Here is a 17374-nt window from a genome sequence, read left to right as displayed (position 1 = left end):
GGCCTAAATAATCCCAGATTATTTTCAGTTCCAGAAAAATAAAAACAAATTAGCCCGAGTTCGGTTTTAAAAGATTAAAAGATATCATTTGGATTTAGTTAGCAACCTCCCACATCAACAAGCAGTTTGTCATTAAGACATTCCAAGTAAAAAAAACACAGATTATTGTTTAAAAGTAAAACTTCATTGAAATGGCGACAATAAACTAATAATGAAATACAGCCTAACTGAAAAACTTAGCACTAGCTTAGCAGCTGCTAAGCTAGTGCTAGCATAAGCTAGCGCAATTAGCTTACCAAAATAAAGAGGTAACTTGACTTTAAACAAAAACATTGCTGTATTGCAATGCCAGGAACATTATGTGCATTTTTAGCACTGCAGAGTATAAAAGTAGGTCAATTTTACAGGAATGTTGACATTTTTCAGTTTAATCTCAGTCTACTTGTGGTTTAGACACTAACAAACTTTGGTCATGTGGGCATATTTTTATCCTTTATTACACATTTCCCTGTGAGTTTGGGCTTTTCAAGAAACAGGATTTAATTAAAACTTTTGTTTTTGCTTTAAACATTTAAACTGACTCCTGAATTAGATCTCTCTACACTGACCTTATGTTTCTGCATATAAAAATAGGATGGATGGACATTTCCAAATCTAATAATAAAGATTTACTCTAACTGCATTGAGACGCAGAGCAGAATTCATTTTTAAAGCTCTGCAGAGATCAGAAAAAAAGAAACGGTTCAAACCAACAATCTTTGACTCCCTGTTGTTGACCTGCTGCTGTTGTAAAATGCAAGACATGAGTGTCTGCAAGCCGAATATAGAAAAGCCACAACCGCATGATTACAGAGCACTGCGGGTGTTTCCAAACTAGAAAACCACTGAATCCGTTTCCTTTTTCTACCAGGTTGTAAGATTTGTCCTCAATAAGAGCTGAGTGTTAAAACACTGCAGTCAAACTTAAGAGATGAACTTCTAATCCATAAATTACCACAAAATGTGTGTAATTCTAATGTATAAATTATTTTTTATCTCATTTTTATTTAAAAATAAGTTGTGTTCAGAATATAATGAGCCAACATCTTTCACTGAAAACAAAATGGAGAACATTTTAAAACATAAACAAGTTTGCCTGATGCTAAACATCTGGGCCGTTAATAACCACAGTTTACTGTAAAACATGTTTATTATTAACTCTGTGCCTTTAAAATCATGCTGCCTTCAATAATGAGAAGATTTGCTTTTTATGAAACATAAACAAGCTTTCCAGGCATTTTGCTCAAGAATGTAACTTAAAATTGAGGCGTTTGTTGTTTACAGAAAGGAGATTAAGAAACAATAATCAGTGAATCACAACAATATACAAATCATGCATTAAATCAAGATTTATTTATTTTGTTGGTGACAGGGAACCATTGCAATAGAAAGTGTAAAAAGAAAAAGTCACAAAATGTGTTATTGAGTTTTTTTTTAAAAAGTTGAACAAGAAGAAACATAATGCTGACAAAAGAGCAGAAAACCCACAACTATGACCAGTCAGTGCATTATACAATCACATTCAATAAATCTGAATATTTTTTAAAGTACATTAGTTTTATTAATAAATTCACAAAATGTGAGACACATCATATGGATAAATTTTACACAGACTGATATTTTTAAACCTTCTGTTAATTATCATGATTTTCTATTTACAGATGGTTAAAAAAACATTTAGGGGAATGGATGGAAAAAAACATTTTGAAACAGAAATGTGGGCTTAATTAATAAAAAGTATGTTTGATCCTTTTAAGCAGTTTATAATCTATTGAATATGACTGCATTGTCAGCAGGTAGTGTGAACATGAATGTCAGATTAGAAACATTTGAATAAAAACTAAATCCCCAAAACCCAAAATGAGTCAAACGATCAACTAAACCTTTCAAAAGTGAATTTCAGCTGCACAAAAAAGCGAGACGTCAGAGCAGGAAGAAGCTTGGAGATGTTTGACGACACTGAAAGCTGACAAACGCTGCAGCAGCATCAGTGCTGATTAAAGCTGACAGAAAAAGAAACATTGTGTCATTTTCTTTAGGCCAAATAAGAACTAAAAGTGAAATCAAACGGAGGTTTCTAGTTTTTCCCGTGGTTTTGATACAAACGGCCCATTAGGGTGAGCTCAGCTTCATCAGCTCCAGAACATCCATAACAATTTTCTCTTTCTAATAAAAACATGTCCAGGTTGAAACATTAAATCCTGCCAAAATCTTCAGAAGAAGAGGAATATTGTTGTGAAACTCACATCAGAGTTTATCTCAATAATTTGTTCTGAAAAAAGGCAGGAGATGTTTTTTTACACAGTTGAAGATGCAAAAGAAAGGAATAAAACATTTTCTAAAAGATTTTTTTAGAGTACTAACTTGTTTCCAGGACATCAGTCGGTGAGTAATGCTAACAGCTACACATAAACACAGCAGGCCAATAAAAACTGACAAAAACAATCAAATTGAAGTTGCTCTGAAAATATGCTCTTGCAAAAGATGATTGTGTAATTTATTAATTTATTAACTCAACGTCCTTGTTGCTCTGCAGCTTTTTCTGACCACTTCTTCTGTTGAACAAAGCAAATTAATATGGATAAATACATGTGCTTAGTTTTACCGTTTTATTTTTGTTTTGAGGTTGGAAAAGCTGCAGTTACATGGCAACATGGATGCAGTTGGTTAAATCACATAAATCTTTGGAAATTTGAGTCTTTAATGTCTCCCTTGTTGAATGGCTTTGCTCTGATAGCTGTTAGCTTCGCTCAGATCCCACCTGCACATAAGATACTTATACCTCATCAACACTCTCAACTTTATAGTATCTAAAGGCCCATTCTGAGGAACATTTGTAAGGTCAGAGGACAGCGGAGCAGCATGGTGCTATAATTTGTGCAAACAGAGTTTTCTCTAAATCTTCAGGCTGAATGAACGCAGACGTAGAAGTTCTTGTGCTCCTCCCAGTAGTGCAGGTCGTCCTCGAAGCTCCAGGAGCAGCCCAGGTCTTTACTGGTTTTAATGGTGTGGACGACGCAGCCGCCCGGCAGCTTCTCGAACAGTAACTCGGCTACACCCACCACGGTGAGCTTCTTCTGACTCTGGATCAGCTGCTGGATGTGGCTCTTATCCACGGGTTCAGGCGAGGAGCTGAACGACACCCAGATGTTCAGTTTCTCGTCCGACGTGGGAACCTGGAAGCGGCTCTTCCCGGTGGCGCAGTGGTAGTCCTTCTTGTTGGTGAACAGGCCAGTGGGAGACTTGAAGACGCGCACAGACCAGCCCACCCAGTCGTACTTCTTCTTTAGCTTCTCGATGATGGCGTCGGCTAGCTGCTGGTTGTCTAAGCCCTCCTGGTCTCTCACCAGGCGGTGGGAGTCTTGTTCGGCCTGCTTAGGGAAGCTAACGATGCAGTCTTCGATGACGGCGTTCATTTTGGCTTGGACGTTGTTCATATTTTCCCTCCACTCTTTCAGAAGAGCCTCATCTTCGTCGTAGCCTTTCAGGGCAGTGTGCCCCAAAAGCGCAATGAGCCCCAAGCAGAAGAGGTTCTTCAGTCGAGCACAAAAGTCCTCCATCGGTCGGCGGCTTTTCTCCTCGTAGTTCTGGATGATCTCAAGGATTGGCTCCCCGGACAAAGTTTCTCCGGTCACAGCATTGTAGAGGATGTAAAGGTTCTTTTCTCCACCGGTTTTGGCAAAATGATCCAGGAAAAGCTTCTTCTTCACCTCTCTGAACTTCGGCTTGGCGTTGAGGATGTCCATGTACTTCCTGAACTGGTTGGTGATGTTTTCCTCCACAGAGAAGTAGGCAGTATCCACCCCGCTCTTCTTGATCTCATCGTTGATCCGCTGCAGCTCCTCGGAGGCCACCTCCAGACGGTCTCTGACCTTCTGGAACTGCTCCTTCATGAAGGCCGCCTCTTTGCTCTCCACGTTGTCCAGAGCCAGCTTGACAATGGGAGCGGCGATGGAAAACACGGGGAAGAGGTCTCCGGCGATGCTGGCCACCACTTCGGCTCCCTGTTCGAACACCTCCATCACCGTCTCCACCATGTCCTTCCTCTCCGACACAAGCTTCTGTAACGGATTCGCCATCGTTGGCTGGTGTCTCACAAACGGTCCTGTGAACAGAAAGAAAACAGAAACTTACACTTTAGAAAGAAAAATTATGAGAACACTGCCAAAGCACAAAGTCAAGTACTTTTGGTCTAGTTTCTATTGCAAATATCTTAGTACACTTTAAATAAGACGAAACTAACGTATAAATAACTTTTCAGCAAGAAATGGACCCTTTACATGTTGCTGTTTACATCCGGAAATTTCGCCCATGCGCACAACGCTGGAGGGCAAAAAGGATCATCTTCAACATGCCGTCCGTCGCCGCGCTGCCGCCGCAGAACAACTCGGTTAACTAAACGAAACCTGGAGGTGTAGGAATTATTCATTTATTTCCCCGAAGCAAAGAGGAAAATAACGAGGAAAAACCTTTAAAGAACAATTCACAAACCACATATGTACTTATTTTTTCTCGCTCGGCTTTACGCTACTCGTTGCCATAGCAACTGAGTTGTTGAAGGTTTCAGGAATCAACAATAAAAAGACATTTACCACACAACATGCAGACCGTCACAGTTTAATGTTTCTAGGCTTGATGTTTATTTTTTGATTAATAAGCAATCGCTGTGGTAGATTAGCTACCGCTGCTATTAGCTAGGCTAACACTGCAGCTAGGCTAACACTGCAGCTAGGCTAACAATGCAGCGCTAGATTAGCTCATTTAAACACCTGCTCTACTGATGATCTGTCAGGTTGAGGGTCGCCTTTTTCATTTTGTAACTAAACTGAAACACATAATGCCAGGTTGTCAAAGTCTAATAACTGAACTACCTCCCTCTGCCTCACAATTTTTTTCTTAATTAAAATGTTTTCCTGATATTGTTATCCAGTTGTTGACAATTGTGTCCCTTTTCATTTTATGTCAGGTGTCATATTGACAACTTAACAGGTAAAACCAATGTCAGTCAGCAGCTTTTTGCCTCCCAGCAGTGGGATCCTGCATGCGTGACGTCATGCTGCAAGAGGTCAACAGGAGTTTAATTAAAGTAAATAATTCCTCGACATTGATGAAAATGTACCAGTTCCATTGGTACTTATAACATGGGAAAAATGTTGAGTTATTAGGACTGGACGATATGGACTTCAAGGTTTGATCACAATATTTAGTGATATCATTGTGATAATGATAAATGTGACAATAAAAACTATTTATTACTTCTTTTTCAAGGTGACTGCATGCCTGTGACTTTATGATAGAGTATTAATAGCCCCACAAACACAAACACTGCTGCTAAAAACTATTTACAAAACACTTCTTTAGAACCCCGCTCTCATAATGACGTGTAATTTGTATCACTAAACTGCATGCTGGAAAGATATTTAGTCATATTTACAAATTTATTGATTAATGCGCTCATTGCACAAACAGTATAGAAAATAGTAAAAATAACAATCCTGATAAACTCAACATCTTTTTTAAACAACATCATTAATTCAAATTCCTATCATGACAAGAAATGAATCAAGATATATGATAAACGATGCACTTATTATAACTGAAATAATCTGTCACTGTAACTAGTAACTTTTCATTAATATTAAGGAATTACTGACTTAACACAAACGCCTATATCTTCCTGAAAAGTCACTTATAAGTTAATTTTGTCTTGTTTCAAGTGTACTAAGATATTTGCTCTACAAACTAAGATTTTGTGTTGTTGCAGTGTAATGATTGTTTCTGGTTCTGTAAATACACTTACGGCTCTGCAAACGTCTTCAAACTGCAGCCTGCTCTCCTCGGCCTTGTAGAAAAACTGCAGAAATGATCAGAAGAGCGAGAAAGAGCCGAGTGAACTTCGGCTTTAGCTGCTGGTCACACCCAGAGAGGAATGAATCAATAATGATGCAACACCGTAATGGGCTGGACTGGTTTTATGTCATGCTAAAGGTCTCCATAGTAAAGCAAGAATCAACTTTAAGCAAGAATCCAGGAGTTTCTCTAAGGAATGCCATGATAGCATCGATCTGCTCTGCTAGCGGCTTTCAGAAACTCATTCTAGCAAAACATTCGGTGTGAAAGTAGAAGATTTAGTTCAGGTTTAAAAAAACCATCCGATCAAGTTTATCTGAACTGAATTTGATGCATTTCTAATTGATTTATGGAGAAATCAAGAACCAAACAAGAAAATGTCACATTTCTGATGATGTTTTACTTTAATTCAACAGTTTGGTATAATTATTGGCCTGGAATAATTCAGGTCACAAATGTTTCACAAATAATGTTTGACACTAACTTGTTATTTGTATTGGTCCGTTTTTAAAAGCTTTTATTATGAAATTCATACAGGAAGAAAAGACCAGACAGAGAATAGAGAAACGTGTCTTTTACAAACACTAAACAACATGATTTATTTAATGTTATTAATACATTTATTGCCCATCAAATGTTATTTTTCTGTCACTTCTTCCTGTTTTAAAATATTTGACGCTGCCATTCTGTCTTTTACTGATTTTTTTTTGCATGTTTTCCAAATCATTCCAGTTTGTAACTGCAATATAGCAGGTTTGAACAAAAGATTGATGCAGTCACAATTACTAGAAAAACTTTTGCTAAGTTTTAACTTTAGTTCTGGTTCTTTTTAGACTTTTCTGTCTCTTTATTTCTATTTTTTAGGAAGTATAGATATGGGTCTTTAGTTGATGAATTTTGGTATTTTCTTTCCTGCACAGTAAACATAAAACTGCAAGTTTAGTCTGAATTTAATTACATTTTTATTAACAAACTAATAACATGATCAACTTAACTTAAAGAATCCTGTTCCATTGCCCGGGTCACTCTTTTAAATTAATTAAATTTCCATCTTGGCTAAACATAAAAAAACCAAAGTGATGATCTTCTGATCCTCAGGGAAGTCGGAAAAGCTTGAAGGATTCTCACAAAACAAAAATCTCAACTCAAGCATAGTTTTTTTTAAAAGCTAAAATAGTTTCTGAGTTCAGTTTAAAACCTTTAAACATTCCAAGCAGGAGGAGAGAAAATTATGTTGGGCATAATTTGGTATTTGCAAGCATTTGAAACAAAAACATTCATTTCCAGTAACTAAAGTTATTTCTGAGTTGGAGCTAAAGTTAAATGCAATTCAGGTGTGATGCACATAAATGTAGTTTAGCTGTACTTTCACAAAGCAGGAGTGAGAGCTCTAGATTTTAATCTAAACATATTTTTATGAACATGCTTTGCTTCTGTCTCACTTTATTCCACTTCAGCTGAAGTCAAAATCCAGGAATAAATCTGTCCCAGATGCCAGGAATCAGATTAAGAAATGCCCAGTTGGAGCAGCGGGACAAGTTCAGACATGTCCTTCTGCAAACCTGGAAACTTTGGAGGAAATCAAATTATGCCCTGTAAAAAAATCTAATCTTACCAACTTTTTCAGTTTGGTTTCTAGTGCAGATATCTCCAAACACTTGAGATAAGACAAAACTAACTTTACAGCAAAATATAGGAGCTTTTTTAAAGCAAGTTATTCATTAACTTTGATGAAAAACTAATTATAAGTTAAATAAATTGCCAGTAGAACAAGACATTTTAATTCAGAGTATGGGGAAATTTTTGTATTTCAATGGCAGATAATTTTTCTTATAATGAGCACTTTTCTAAAACAATTGCATTAAAATTAGACCAAAAATACTCTTAAAATTTGGTGTTTTTGCAATGAGGGACACAATTAAGAGTCTAAAGTTCCTGCAGCTGGCAGGTGTGTTTTATTTCAGGTTTGTTTTATGTCAGGTGTGTTTTATTTGCATTGTGCGGCTCCCATTCTGGCTGATGGAGAAGCTGCAGCTTTCACCCCCTCCTCTCCCCTTCCCTCCTCCTCCTCGGTCAATATCAGAGCAGCGGGCGTGGGACGTGATTAAGTACAAGAGGTTAAACTTGCTGGACCAGCCGGCGCATTTTCCGGTGAAACTCAGCAAGTAACCACGGCAACGAGACAATGGAAAATAAACTGTCAGCTGGTTTGTGTCTCCCTGCCTCTGCTGATGTCGGTTCGGTCCCTGGGGGTTTATCTCGGCGGACCGCAGAGGGCTGTGGGCGGCAGATAGCGCCCATTCCCGGCCCGATCCATCAAACAGCGCCAAGGGAGAACTGCAGTCTGCTCACAAAGACGTTTCCAGAAACATTTACACTCACAGCCTTCCTACTTTTCTTTGCTTTAAAGCTGCAGGATGGGACTTTTATAAAAATAAAATATGCTTCAGTGTCACCGTGTGGTAATATGACAGATGATCTGTGAAAAGATCGATCTCCTCCACCTCCTGCCTGAGCTGCTATCGCGTCTACAGAAACGCACCAAACAACCAACCAGAGGCGGGTTTTAGTGTTGTCAATCAAACTTGTGAACATGCTGCTGAATGTGCTAATGGCAGAGAAACAACTTGTCATTCCAGGATTACTGTTTATCCCCTGTAATTGTTGGCTATGCTAACTAGTCATGACAGATTGCTAAAGGGAAGAAGTTGTAGCTAGTGGAGAGCAAAGAGGGAGGAGAGGATCGGGCTGTTCAGCAGCAGGGAAGCAAGATTGATTGACAGCACTAAGACCCGCCTCCTGGCTCTGATTGGTTGTTTCTAGTTAGTGCTGGGAAAAGGCAGAAGAGCTCAATGTTTTCACAGATTGTCTGTCTCATAACATACTGTCACAACATAGTGACAATTTCTACCAACATATAAAAAAATTATAAAAGTTACATACTGCAGCTTTAATTTGATTCTCACTATAACGTATTTTGTAGACTTGTTTAAAGTTTATCCAAATTCTGTTCTAAGATTGAACAAAATGATTCAAAGGATAAAAAAACAAATAAGGGTCAGAAGTTTGAAGACATCAAATTTAAATAATGTATTTCCATTTGATGCTGATTCATGTTTGATTACAGAAGGAAATCTTCCACTATAAGAGAAGATCTTTGTAAACATTTGGGCTGATGCTGATAGTTGACATATTGCTCATATGGCTGATAATATTTAAATACTATTTATTTTAGGAATATTTCCTGTCACATTTTAGATTTTTAACAATAGCAACAACACTGAATTCATTGCTTTAGTTAAACTTCCCACAATCCTTTGCTGCATCATGGTCACATGACCAAACAAAACCACATGACCAAGTTCCTGCTGAAACAGAATCAGGATGGGAATAAACATCAGTAGTTCTGCTTATCGGACCGATAGCGATGTTAGAAAAATGACTAATATCGGCCGATACCGATGTTGATGCCGATAAATCGCACATCTGTTGTATTGAAATTCCTTTTTTTTGCAACTATTACTGAAATTGTTTTCACATTTTGAACACTGCTGGAGAATCCTGTGATGAGACCAAAATCTAAACGCTTCCAGTCTGACTGGAGTTCTGCAATGTTTATAGGAAAGCATCCCACATTTTACCGACTTTCATTTTTGTAATAAAAATAAGCACAATTCTGGATAATTTTTCTTTAATTTCACAATCAATCACTACTTTGTGTTATCAATAAAATACCCTGAAGTTTGTGATCCTATGAGAGAAAGCATCTAAGCATAACTTTTTCATTAAAGTATGGCCAAATATGTAAACATTAATTTTAAAATACCATCTTTCAAACTTTTTCTGCAAACATTTAAATATCCCCACTGAGTCAGGGTCATATATTCCTGCAAAAAGAGGCAGAAGGTAAAGCTTTTGCAGTAACTGAATCTGATTTGTGTGAATAATCTCCATCCTCGCTGCTCAGCGTCTCACTTCCACACAGAAGTGCTTCAAATAAATCACATTTTCAGAAACAGGAGCAGCAGATGCTCACAGAACGGAGCTGATTGGGGTTCATATTTTATCCTGATTTATGGAGAAAAAATGTGATATACACTGCAAAAACATACTTTTGTCTAGTTTCTGGTGGAAATAACTTAGTACGCTTGAAATAAGACAAAACTAACCTAAAAGTAGCTTTTCAGCAAGCTATGACAGTTTGTTTAAGGTCAATAATTGCTGAATGCAGATTTTTTTCACTTACAACAAGACATTTTTCCTGTTTTAAGAGGAAAGAAACAGTGGAACTAGTTCTTTTTGTGGATATATTCAAGAATTATTGTCTTAAAACAAGTTTATTTATCTTTCTTGAAGGTTACTTTTAATTAGTTGTTTCTTATTTCAAGTGTACTAAGATATATGCAATAGAAACTAGACAAATATTGCAATTTATAATCAAATTTATGTTGTATTATTGTTTTAATCTGTTTTTAGCTGCTATAAATGTTTTTATTTCAGACTGGACGGGAGATGCTGTGATGATGCCTGGAGCTCAACATATCTCCAACTTTAACTGAGTATTTTACATAAACATAACCTCTTACAAGAATCTATCAGTAAATCTTAGAGTTGAATTTATAGGTATTTATCCCTCTAATTCAGGGGTGGGCACTCCTGGTCCTCGAGGGCCGGTGTCCTGCAACCTTTAGATGCATCTCTACTTCAACACACCTGAGTCAAATAATGAGGTCGTTAACAGGACTCTGGAGAACTTGACTGCACTTAGGAGGAGATTCAGCTGTTGGATTCAGGTGTGTTGAACCAGGGAGACATCTAAGAGTTGCAGGACACCGGCCCTCGAGGACCAGGAGTGCCCACCCCTGCAATTCCTCAGATTCTTCTGTAAAAGCAGCACTGATCCCCATCAAACAACCTGGATGACGTCTAAAATTTTAACGTCACGCAGATCAGAGTTTACATCGTGGATTTGACAGCAAAGGTTTTAGGGGAAGTTTTCCTAATAATCCTACAAATCAGAATGGGAACCATGTATGAGTTTATAATGAAGGGGGAACATTAACTCAAAAACAAAATAAAAAAACACTTTGAAATTCAACATAAACACATAAACATTAAGTTATTCTTTGCATTTGCACTTCTAAATGGGTAAAAAAATACTATATACATTTTCAAAGCACTTTCAAACAGCTCATAATAGTTTTATGAACACAGAATTAAATGTATAGCAGAATAAAAGATATTTATAAGCCTATAAACAAACACTACATGGTTTGATTTCCAGGCCAGATGATATTTATTTCAGTTTTTAGACTTGATTTGGATTGAACTTGTAAACATCCCTGATACGTGGCAAACTGTGATAGGCCTTTATCTGGACTTTTTTTTATTTAAAAGTGTAGCAAAAAATACTAAACTCGTAGAAACATCTTTAAAGAACTAAAAAAAAACAGTCCGAGAAAATACATGGCAGCATCACAACATTTAGAGAAAGTCTGGATGCTTCAGAGAAAATATACAGAAAACTCATTTCTTTCGACATAAACAGAGAATATGTGCAACGTTTCCTGATAACAGCAGGAACGCCTGATTAGAAACATAAACATATTTATGGCAGCATAAGAAAGCAGGACACGGTTCGGGTTTCATTCTGTCAGTGCCAGTTTACCCAGTTCACCGCCCAGTCTGACCACTGCGGCGGAAATCCCTCCGCCCTCTGTTAATGCACCCTCTTAATGTAAAACGTATCGATCAGTCCGCGCTACAAGCCCTCTAATTGGATCATTTTACAGCAGAAGGCCGCAGAGAAACAAACAAACAGCGCATGTTAGCAGATCTGCGGCGAGTTTCTGCGCAGCGCAACGAGGACCGAAAGGTTCCGGCAGACACTTCCTGGAAAAACTGAACTGGTCCCGCAAACCCCGAAAACTTTTATATTTAGATTAAAACTGGAAACCTTCAGCAGATTCTTTCCTTCACTCGTCCGACTTCAACAAATAGAGCTGCGTTTTTATGGATATGCGTTTAAGGCGAACGAAATGCGCCGAAACGGGGGAGAAAAAATGACTCGATTATGTAACAACAGACTGGAATGAAGTCAGATCGGAAGAATCGATCAGATTATAATCCAACCAAACCGTCGCAGCTTTTTTTCTATGTTTACTCTGAAAGATTTGGACCAGAAACGGACTCACCTCGTAAAGTTTGCGGAAGAAATCGAAACTCCAGCCTGTTTGTCTTCCTATTGGTCATGTGGCTCTCATGTTACAGGGAAGAGGCACACCCTGCCACACTGACAACTAGGCTGGTGAAAAAAGGGTGTTGCTCCTTAACTTAGCTGATAAAATGGCCTCTTTACTGCTAATGCCTAAAATTAAGGAGAAAATTACATATAATTATGTTTTTAATGAGGTTTAGACCCCAAGAATGGGATTAAATCTCAGATTAATGATGACCAGATGACAATGACTGCCGTATTCTGTTGTTTATTACAAATTAAAGTGAATTATACATATAATTATGATTGTACTTGGTTTGTCCAGCTTTAATATATTGCACCAAAAGCATCATTTATGTATATATCATTAACAAACATAAAAAAGGATCATTTCTTCACATTCTGCATATTCTGTACTATAATCATATAGTAAAACATCTTAATGATCAGACTAATGGCTCACCTGTTCTGGAGCTTTTAACCAGACGACAAACGCAGTTTATCTGATCTCCTGTAAAAGGGAAATTCTGAATTATTCTAATGTTCATTCTAAATATAAACTAGGAGCTCTGGAGGTGGATTTTATTTTCACACAAACATTGACAATGAGACTCGGACTGGACAGACCAGAACATCAAAGCTTATGAATACATGAAAAAGACAATAAGTTGTGGTTTTCAGATGGTGGAGGATCTTTGAAGCTGCTGATCCCACCTGGAAAAAATCCCAAACTGATTTGTTGGCTTCAGTTTTGTTTGCATTTTCAGGTTTAAAGTAGATTTTTTGATGCTTAGCAGAATTTACAAAGCTGCCACAAAAGATAAACTGCAAATTATATTCATATTTATTGTCATTTTCAAAATTTATTTTGCCTAAACAGATAGATCTGAGTTCATAACTGTGTCAGAGCCTCATGTTGTTGGTTTGCTATTTCAGGTTTCCTGTTGCCCAAAAGCTAATGCTAAAGCTAAAGAGGAGGTCCATGATCTGAGTCTGGGCAGATATTTTAAATCTTAGAATGAGTCAAACAACTAAAACGTTCACAAAAATAAAAACAAAAACTTGCGAGAAACATTTTTAACAATCACATACTCAGTGCAAAAAAGGTCTTGAAATACTATATTTTGTTTTTACACCAACATCACTGACCTCCTGAAGCAAATTTGATTCAAATTGTTTCTAAAGTAGCTTTTCTATAACCTGGAATCAGATTTCCCGTCTTTTCCTGGACTAGCCGTTATCTTCAGTGCCTTTCTGTAAGCCAGGTGTCTGAAACTCCAGTTCTCAACGTTTGGATGCTTCTCTGCTCCAGCAGCTTGTTCAGACCAATAGTTAATGACCAGGCCTTTACAAAACTGACAATAAGGAAGTAATTCAGACATTTAATTCGGCTGTAGCAGCAGGGATGCATCTAAAAGTGTTGGAGTTACAGACCAAATGAACCCAGTAAGAGCTAAATAAAAGCTGCCTTCTGATTAAAGAATCTCAACACAGTTCTGCTGATAATGAAAACATTTTGACAGCCTTTAATTATCTGTTATGCTCAACATGTTGTTTCAAACTCTTGACAGTAATGAATTAACACCATAAATTGACCACAGATTTGTTGCAGGCATTATCCAAAGGTGGAGTGGGTCTGAATGAAAGGTGAAATATCTGGTAGATATCTAGCTTTCCTGCATAATGTCGACTCAGATGACAAGAATGCAGGAAGCCGGCTTTGAAATCTTCTATGAAAACCATAATTTGCGTAAGAGGAAACATTGAGAAGAAGTAGGAAATTCTGCGAGACAAGGAATCACAAAGCAGTCCCCAAAGCAGATTATACACCATAAGATACAGATCCATATTGACTAGATGTCCTAAAGTCTCTCCTCTGAGTGTGTCCTCTTCCTCGGCGTCTACTCTGGATGGATGCACAGGTAGGCCCGTTTGTGTTTCCCATAGTAGTAGCAGTCCTCCCTGAAGTTGTTGGTCTCCACCACGGCCTTGTAGTGGCTCACGGCGTGGACCAGGCAGTTGGGGAAGGTCTTGTTCAAAGACAAAGCCACAGCCATCATGTTGCCCTTCAGCTTCTGCTGCTCGATCTGCTCCTGGATCTGACTCTTGTTGATGGGCTGCGGGTCGACGCAGAACGACACCACCACCTTGATCTTGTTCTTGGTCAGAATGTCAAACCAGTTGGCTCCGCCGCTGCCGTGGTACTTCTTTCCCGCCAGCCAGTTGAAGAAGAAAATGCGCTCCCGGTCGCCGAAGGCCCGGACGGACCAGCTCACCCAGTCGTACTTTTTGACCAGCGACTCCAGGAGGGATTTGGCGAACTCGGTGTCGACGGTGCCGGGGTTGTCCTGGAGCTGGTGCTCCATGTCCGTCTTGGCCTGCGTGGCGAAGTTCTCGGTGCAGTCATCCACGGCTGCTTTCATGCGTTTCTCCACGTCCTCCATTCGGTCTTGCCACTTCTTGACCATCTCCTCGCCGACAATTCCCTCCTGGAGCGCAGCGTGGCCCATGACAGCGATGATGCCTACCACAAACAGCTTCTTCAGCCGAGCGCAGAAATCCTCGACCGCCCTCCTGCTCCGCTGCTCGGTGGCGAGCACCGTGTCCAGCATGGGGTCTCCCGACGTGTTCTCACCCTTGACGGCGTTGTAGAGGGCATCCAGGTTCAGGTCGCTGTCCGTGTTCTCGTAATGGCTCAGGAACTTCTCCTTCTTCTTCTCCCTGAACTTCGGCTTGGCGTTGACAAAGTCCTGAAACTTTTCGTACTGGCTGATAATCTGCGCCTCCCGGTCAAAGTTCTGCTTGTTCATGGACGTCTTCTGCAGCTCCAGGGCGAGTTTGTCGATCTCGTCTTGGATCCCCTCCAGTTTTGAGTTGACTTTTTCAAACTGCTGAGTCAGGTAGCGAGCTTCCTTGCCGTCCGGGTTGCTGAGGAGTTCGGCGGAGGCCACGAAAACGGCCTCCAGGATGGGGTGAAGCTGGCCCACGGTGGCAGCCAGCACCTCGGAGGCTTGGCCCATGATCTCCACGCCTTTCTCGATCTTGTCCCTGTTTTCAACGAGCCAGTCTGCCACACTATTCATCTCTAAGTTTGTCACAGTAACCACAACTAATCAGAAATCCAGAGAGGGCCTGGAAGGAGAGAAAACATGGAAAAAACCCTTGTAAAGTTCATTATAGTGAGTTTTTTAAACCTACTTTAAAACTTGCAGTATGTAACTTTTATAAAATATATTTTTATATGAATTTGATGAAACTGTCGCCTTTTTGTGACAGATAAACTGTGAAAAGATCGATCTCCTCCACTTTCTCTCTGAGCTACTATTGCTGTCTGCAGAAATGCACCAAAAACAGCCAATCAGAGCCAGGAGGTGGGGCTTAGCGCTGTCAATCAACCTCATGTATGCGCTGTTCAATGTGCTAATGGTGGAGAAACAGCTTACAGGAAAACCGTTTGTCTGCTATCATCGGTGGCTAAGCTCACTAGCCTTAGCATTCATGACAGACTGTGGTAGCTGCAGCGTAGCAGAGAGCAGCGCAACACAATGGGTGATTGACAGCGCTGGTTAGCACAGGCAGATGGCATACCAAACTGTCATGACATGGCGACATTTTTGATAAATATGTAAAAAATGTTTTCTAAAGTTACAAACTGCAGCTTTAAGAGTCAAAGTAAACAAACAGGTGATTCTAAGCCGTTGTTTTTCCCTAGAGGACATTTTCCTGACAAACGAACCCTACAGTAAACGAAAGGCTCGATCATGTCAGCACATGTTGGCATCCAGTTTCATGCCGCGCCCTCACAGCCGCTCTTAATGACAGGGACTTCTCAGGCCTCCATGGTTTTGACAAACATCACAAAAAGAACTCAAAAGGCACAAACAATTCACTTCTGCACAGAAACAGAACAAAAATCAACCGTGACGTGTGCACAGATGGATTATGATGTGAATTATTGCACAACGTAGCAGTGCTGGCCCTTTGCGGACGTTACTTTACTGCCCCAACAGCCAAGACCCAAAGCAAACACAGATGTTCAGAGCAGGGGAAAATCAGGGTTTATATCAGTAAAATCATTTGTTTTTCCATGTAAAATACTCTGGAGAGATGAGCTCAATCATTTCATGAAACAGGCACACCCAAATCTCTCCCGCTGCACTTGTTCATGACTTTAACCACCCCTCTCCTCTCTCTTCAGCTTAATTAGCAGCAAATTATCTGAACGCCTCTCAGTCCTAACATGGAGGAAAGTCCAGATGTGTGTGTGGCAACAGATCACAGGCTCACCAATTATTACTGCAGAACTTTGGTCTTTTTCAGCCTTTTCCTAACGCCGTGCTAATTAGATTCACATTATTCAGTCACATGTCCTTTTACAAACATCCACATGTGAGCCAGCTGATGAGAATAAAAACAATTAAAGCCAACTTTAAAAATTTGAAATGACGCAACGCACTCAAGTTCTATTCCAAGGAGTCGAGAAAAGATGCTTAATGTGTGATTGTGTTGTTTAATGTTGGGAAATAAGGTCATATTTAGGAAAAAGTTTCATTTGTTCAGCAAAGCTTATCTAATGAAAAGGGAAAAAAAGGCGAGTCCGTCTGAGCTTTTGATCAAACACTGGTCAGGTTATCTGCTTTAGCAGAGACCACAGAAGGTTTCAGAAAACCACAGCAGAGAACGCCGCTTCGCTGAAAAATCATTTAAATTTACAATTTAAAAAGGAAAAAATCAGCATAAATTCTGGGTTTTTTTACCATTTTTTGGTGAAAGAAACTGTGACTGTTTCTCTACAAAACAGTCATGATAAAAAAACTGAAACTGTTATACTGCAAATAATTGAATAAAATCTTAAATTAGTTTTTCTTTTCTTTCTTTCTTTCTGCTAAATAAACAATTAAAACTCACCTTTTTGGCTAAATATTCCAGTGGGCTGCAGTCCAGTTATCCAGAAGTCCAGCTGCGCCTGTGAGCACCAGCTTCCTTGGGATTTATTTATACTCTCTCTCTCTCTCTCTCTCTCTCTCTCTCTCTCCCTCTCCCTCTCGCTCCCTCTCTCTCTCTTTCTCTGTGCCTGTCTCTCGTCACTCCTCCTTTTGAAATTCCTCCTCCATCCCGTTCCAGCATTCCACCAGAACCCACTCCACAGAGACTGACACAGATAACATCCTGTAAACACTCCCCCATGCAGGGACTCTGTGCACCCTGGGAAAATCTGCTCTGATGTGATGGACAAAGAGAGAGAGAGAGAAAGAGATGGAATAAAAA

General features: G+C 39.4%; 1 protein-coding gene across 4 annotated transcripts; it reads right to left on the bottom strand.

The window, feature by feature from the left end:
- Positions 1-1370: 1370 nt before the first annotated feature.
- On the bottom strand, positions 1371-17120 carry LOC102223614. Of its 4 annotated transcripts, none has more exons than XM_023330514.1 (4): positions 17015-17100; positions 12570-12617; positions 12084-12256; positions 1371-4144 (listed from the first exon to the last, which is right to left on the bottom strand). In XM_023330514.1, exons 3-4 carry the CDS (start codon positions 12139-12141, stop codon positions 2943-2945), a joined length of 1260 nt encoding a protein of 419 aa, XP_023186282.1. In that variant the 5' UTR covers positions 12142-12256; positions 12570-12617; positions 17015-17100; the 3' UTR covers positions 1371-2942. The 4 variants fall into 4 exon arrangements, with proteins under 4 accessions (XP_023186282.1, XP_023186285.1, XP_023186284.1 ...); XM_023330517.1 differs by lacking the exon at positions 12084-12256 and adding an exon at positions 5840-5893 and having other exon boundaries at positions 17015-17099; XM_023330516.1 differs by lacking the exons at positions 12570-12617; positions 17015-17100 and adding an exon at positions 5840-5893.
- Between the last annotated feature and the right edge of the window lie 254 nt (positions 17121-17374).

This window comes from Xiphophorus maculatus, chromosome 3, assembly GCF_002775205.1.
Source record: "Xiphophorus maculatus strain JP 163 A chromosome 3, X_maculatus-5.0-male, whole genome shotgun sequence".
In the NCBI taxonomy this organism is placed as follows: domain Eukaryota; kingdom Metazoa; phylum Chordata; class Actinopteri; order Cyprinodontiformes; family Poeciliidae; genus Xiphophorus; species Xiphophorus maculatus.
This window is presented reverse-complemented; position numbering and strand designations above follow the sequence as displayed.

Excerpts from the sequence above, each read along its gene's own strand:
- LOC102223614 (XM_023330514.1), bottom strand. The coding sequence starts at position 12,141 with ATGACCAATAGGAAGACAAACAGGCTGGAGTTTCGATTTCTTCCGCAA. Across the intron at positions 4,145-12,083 it reads TCTTCCGCAAACTTTACGAG|GACCGTTTGTGAGACACCAG; the intron begins GTGAGTCCGTTT and ends TTCTGTTCACAG.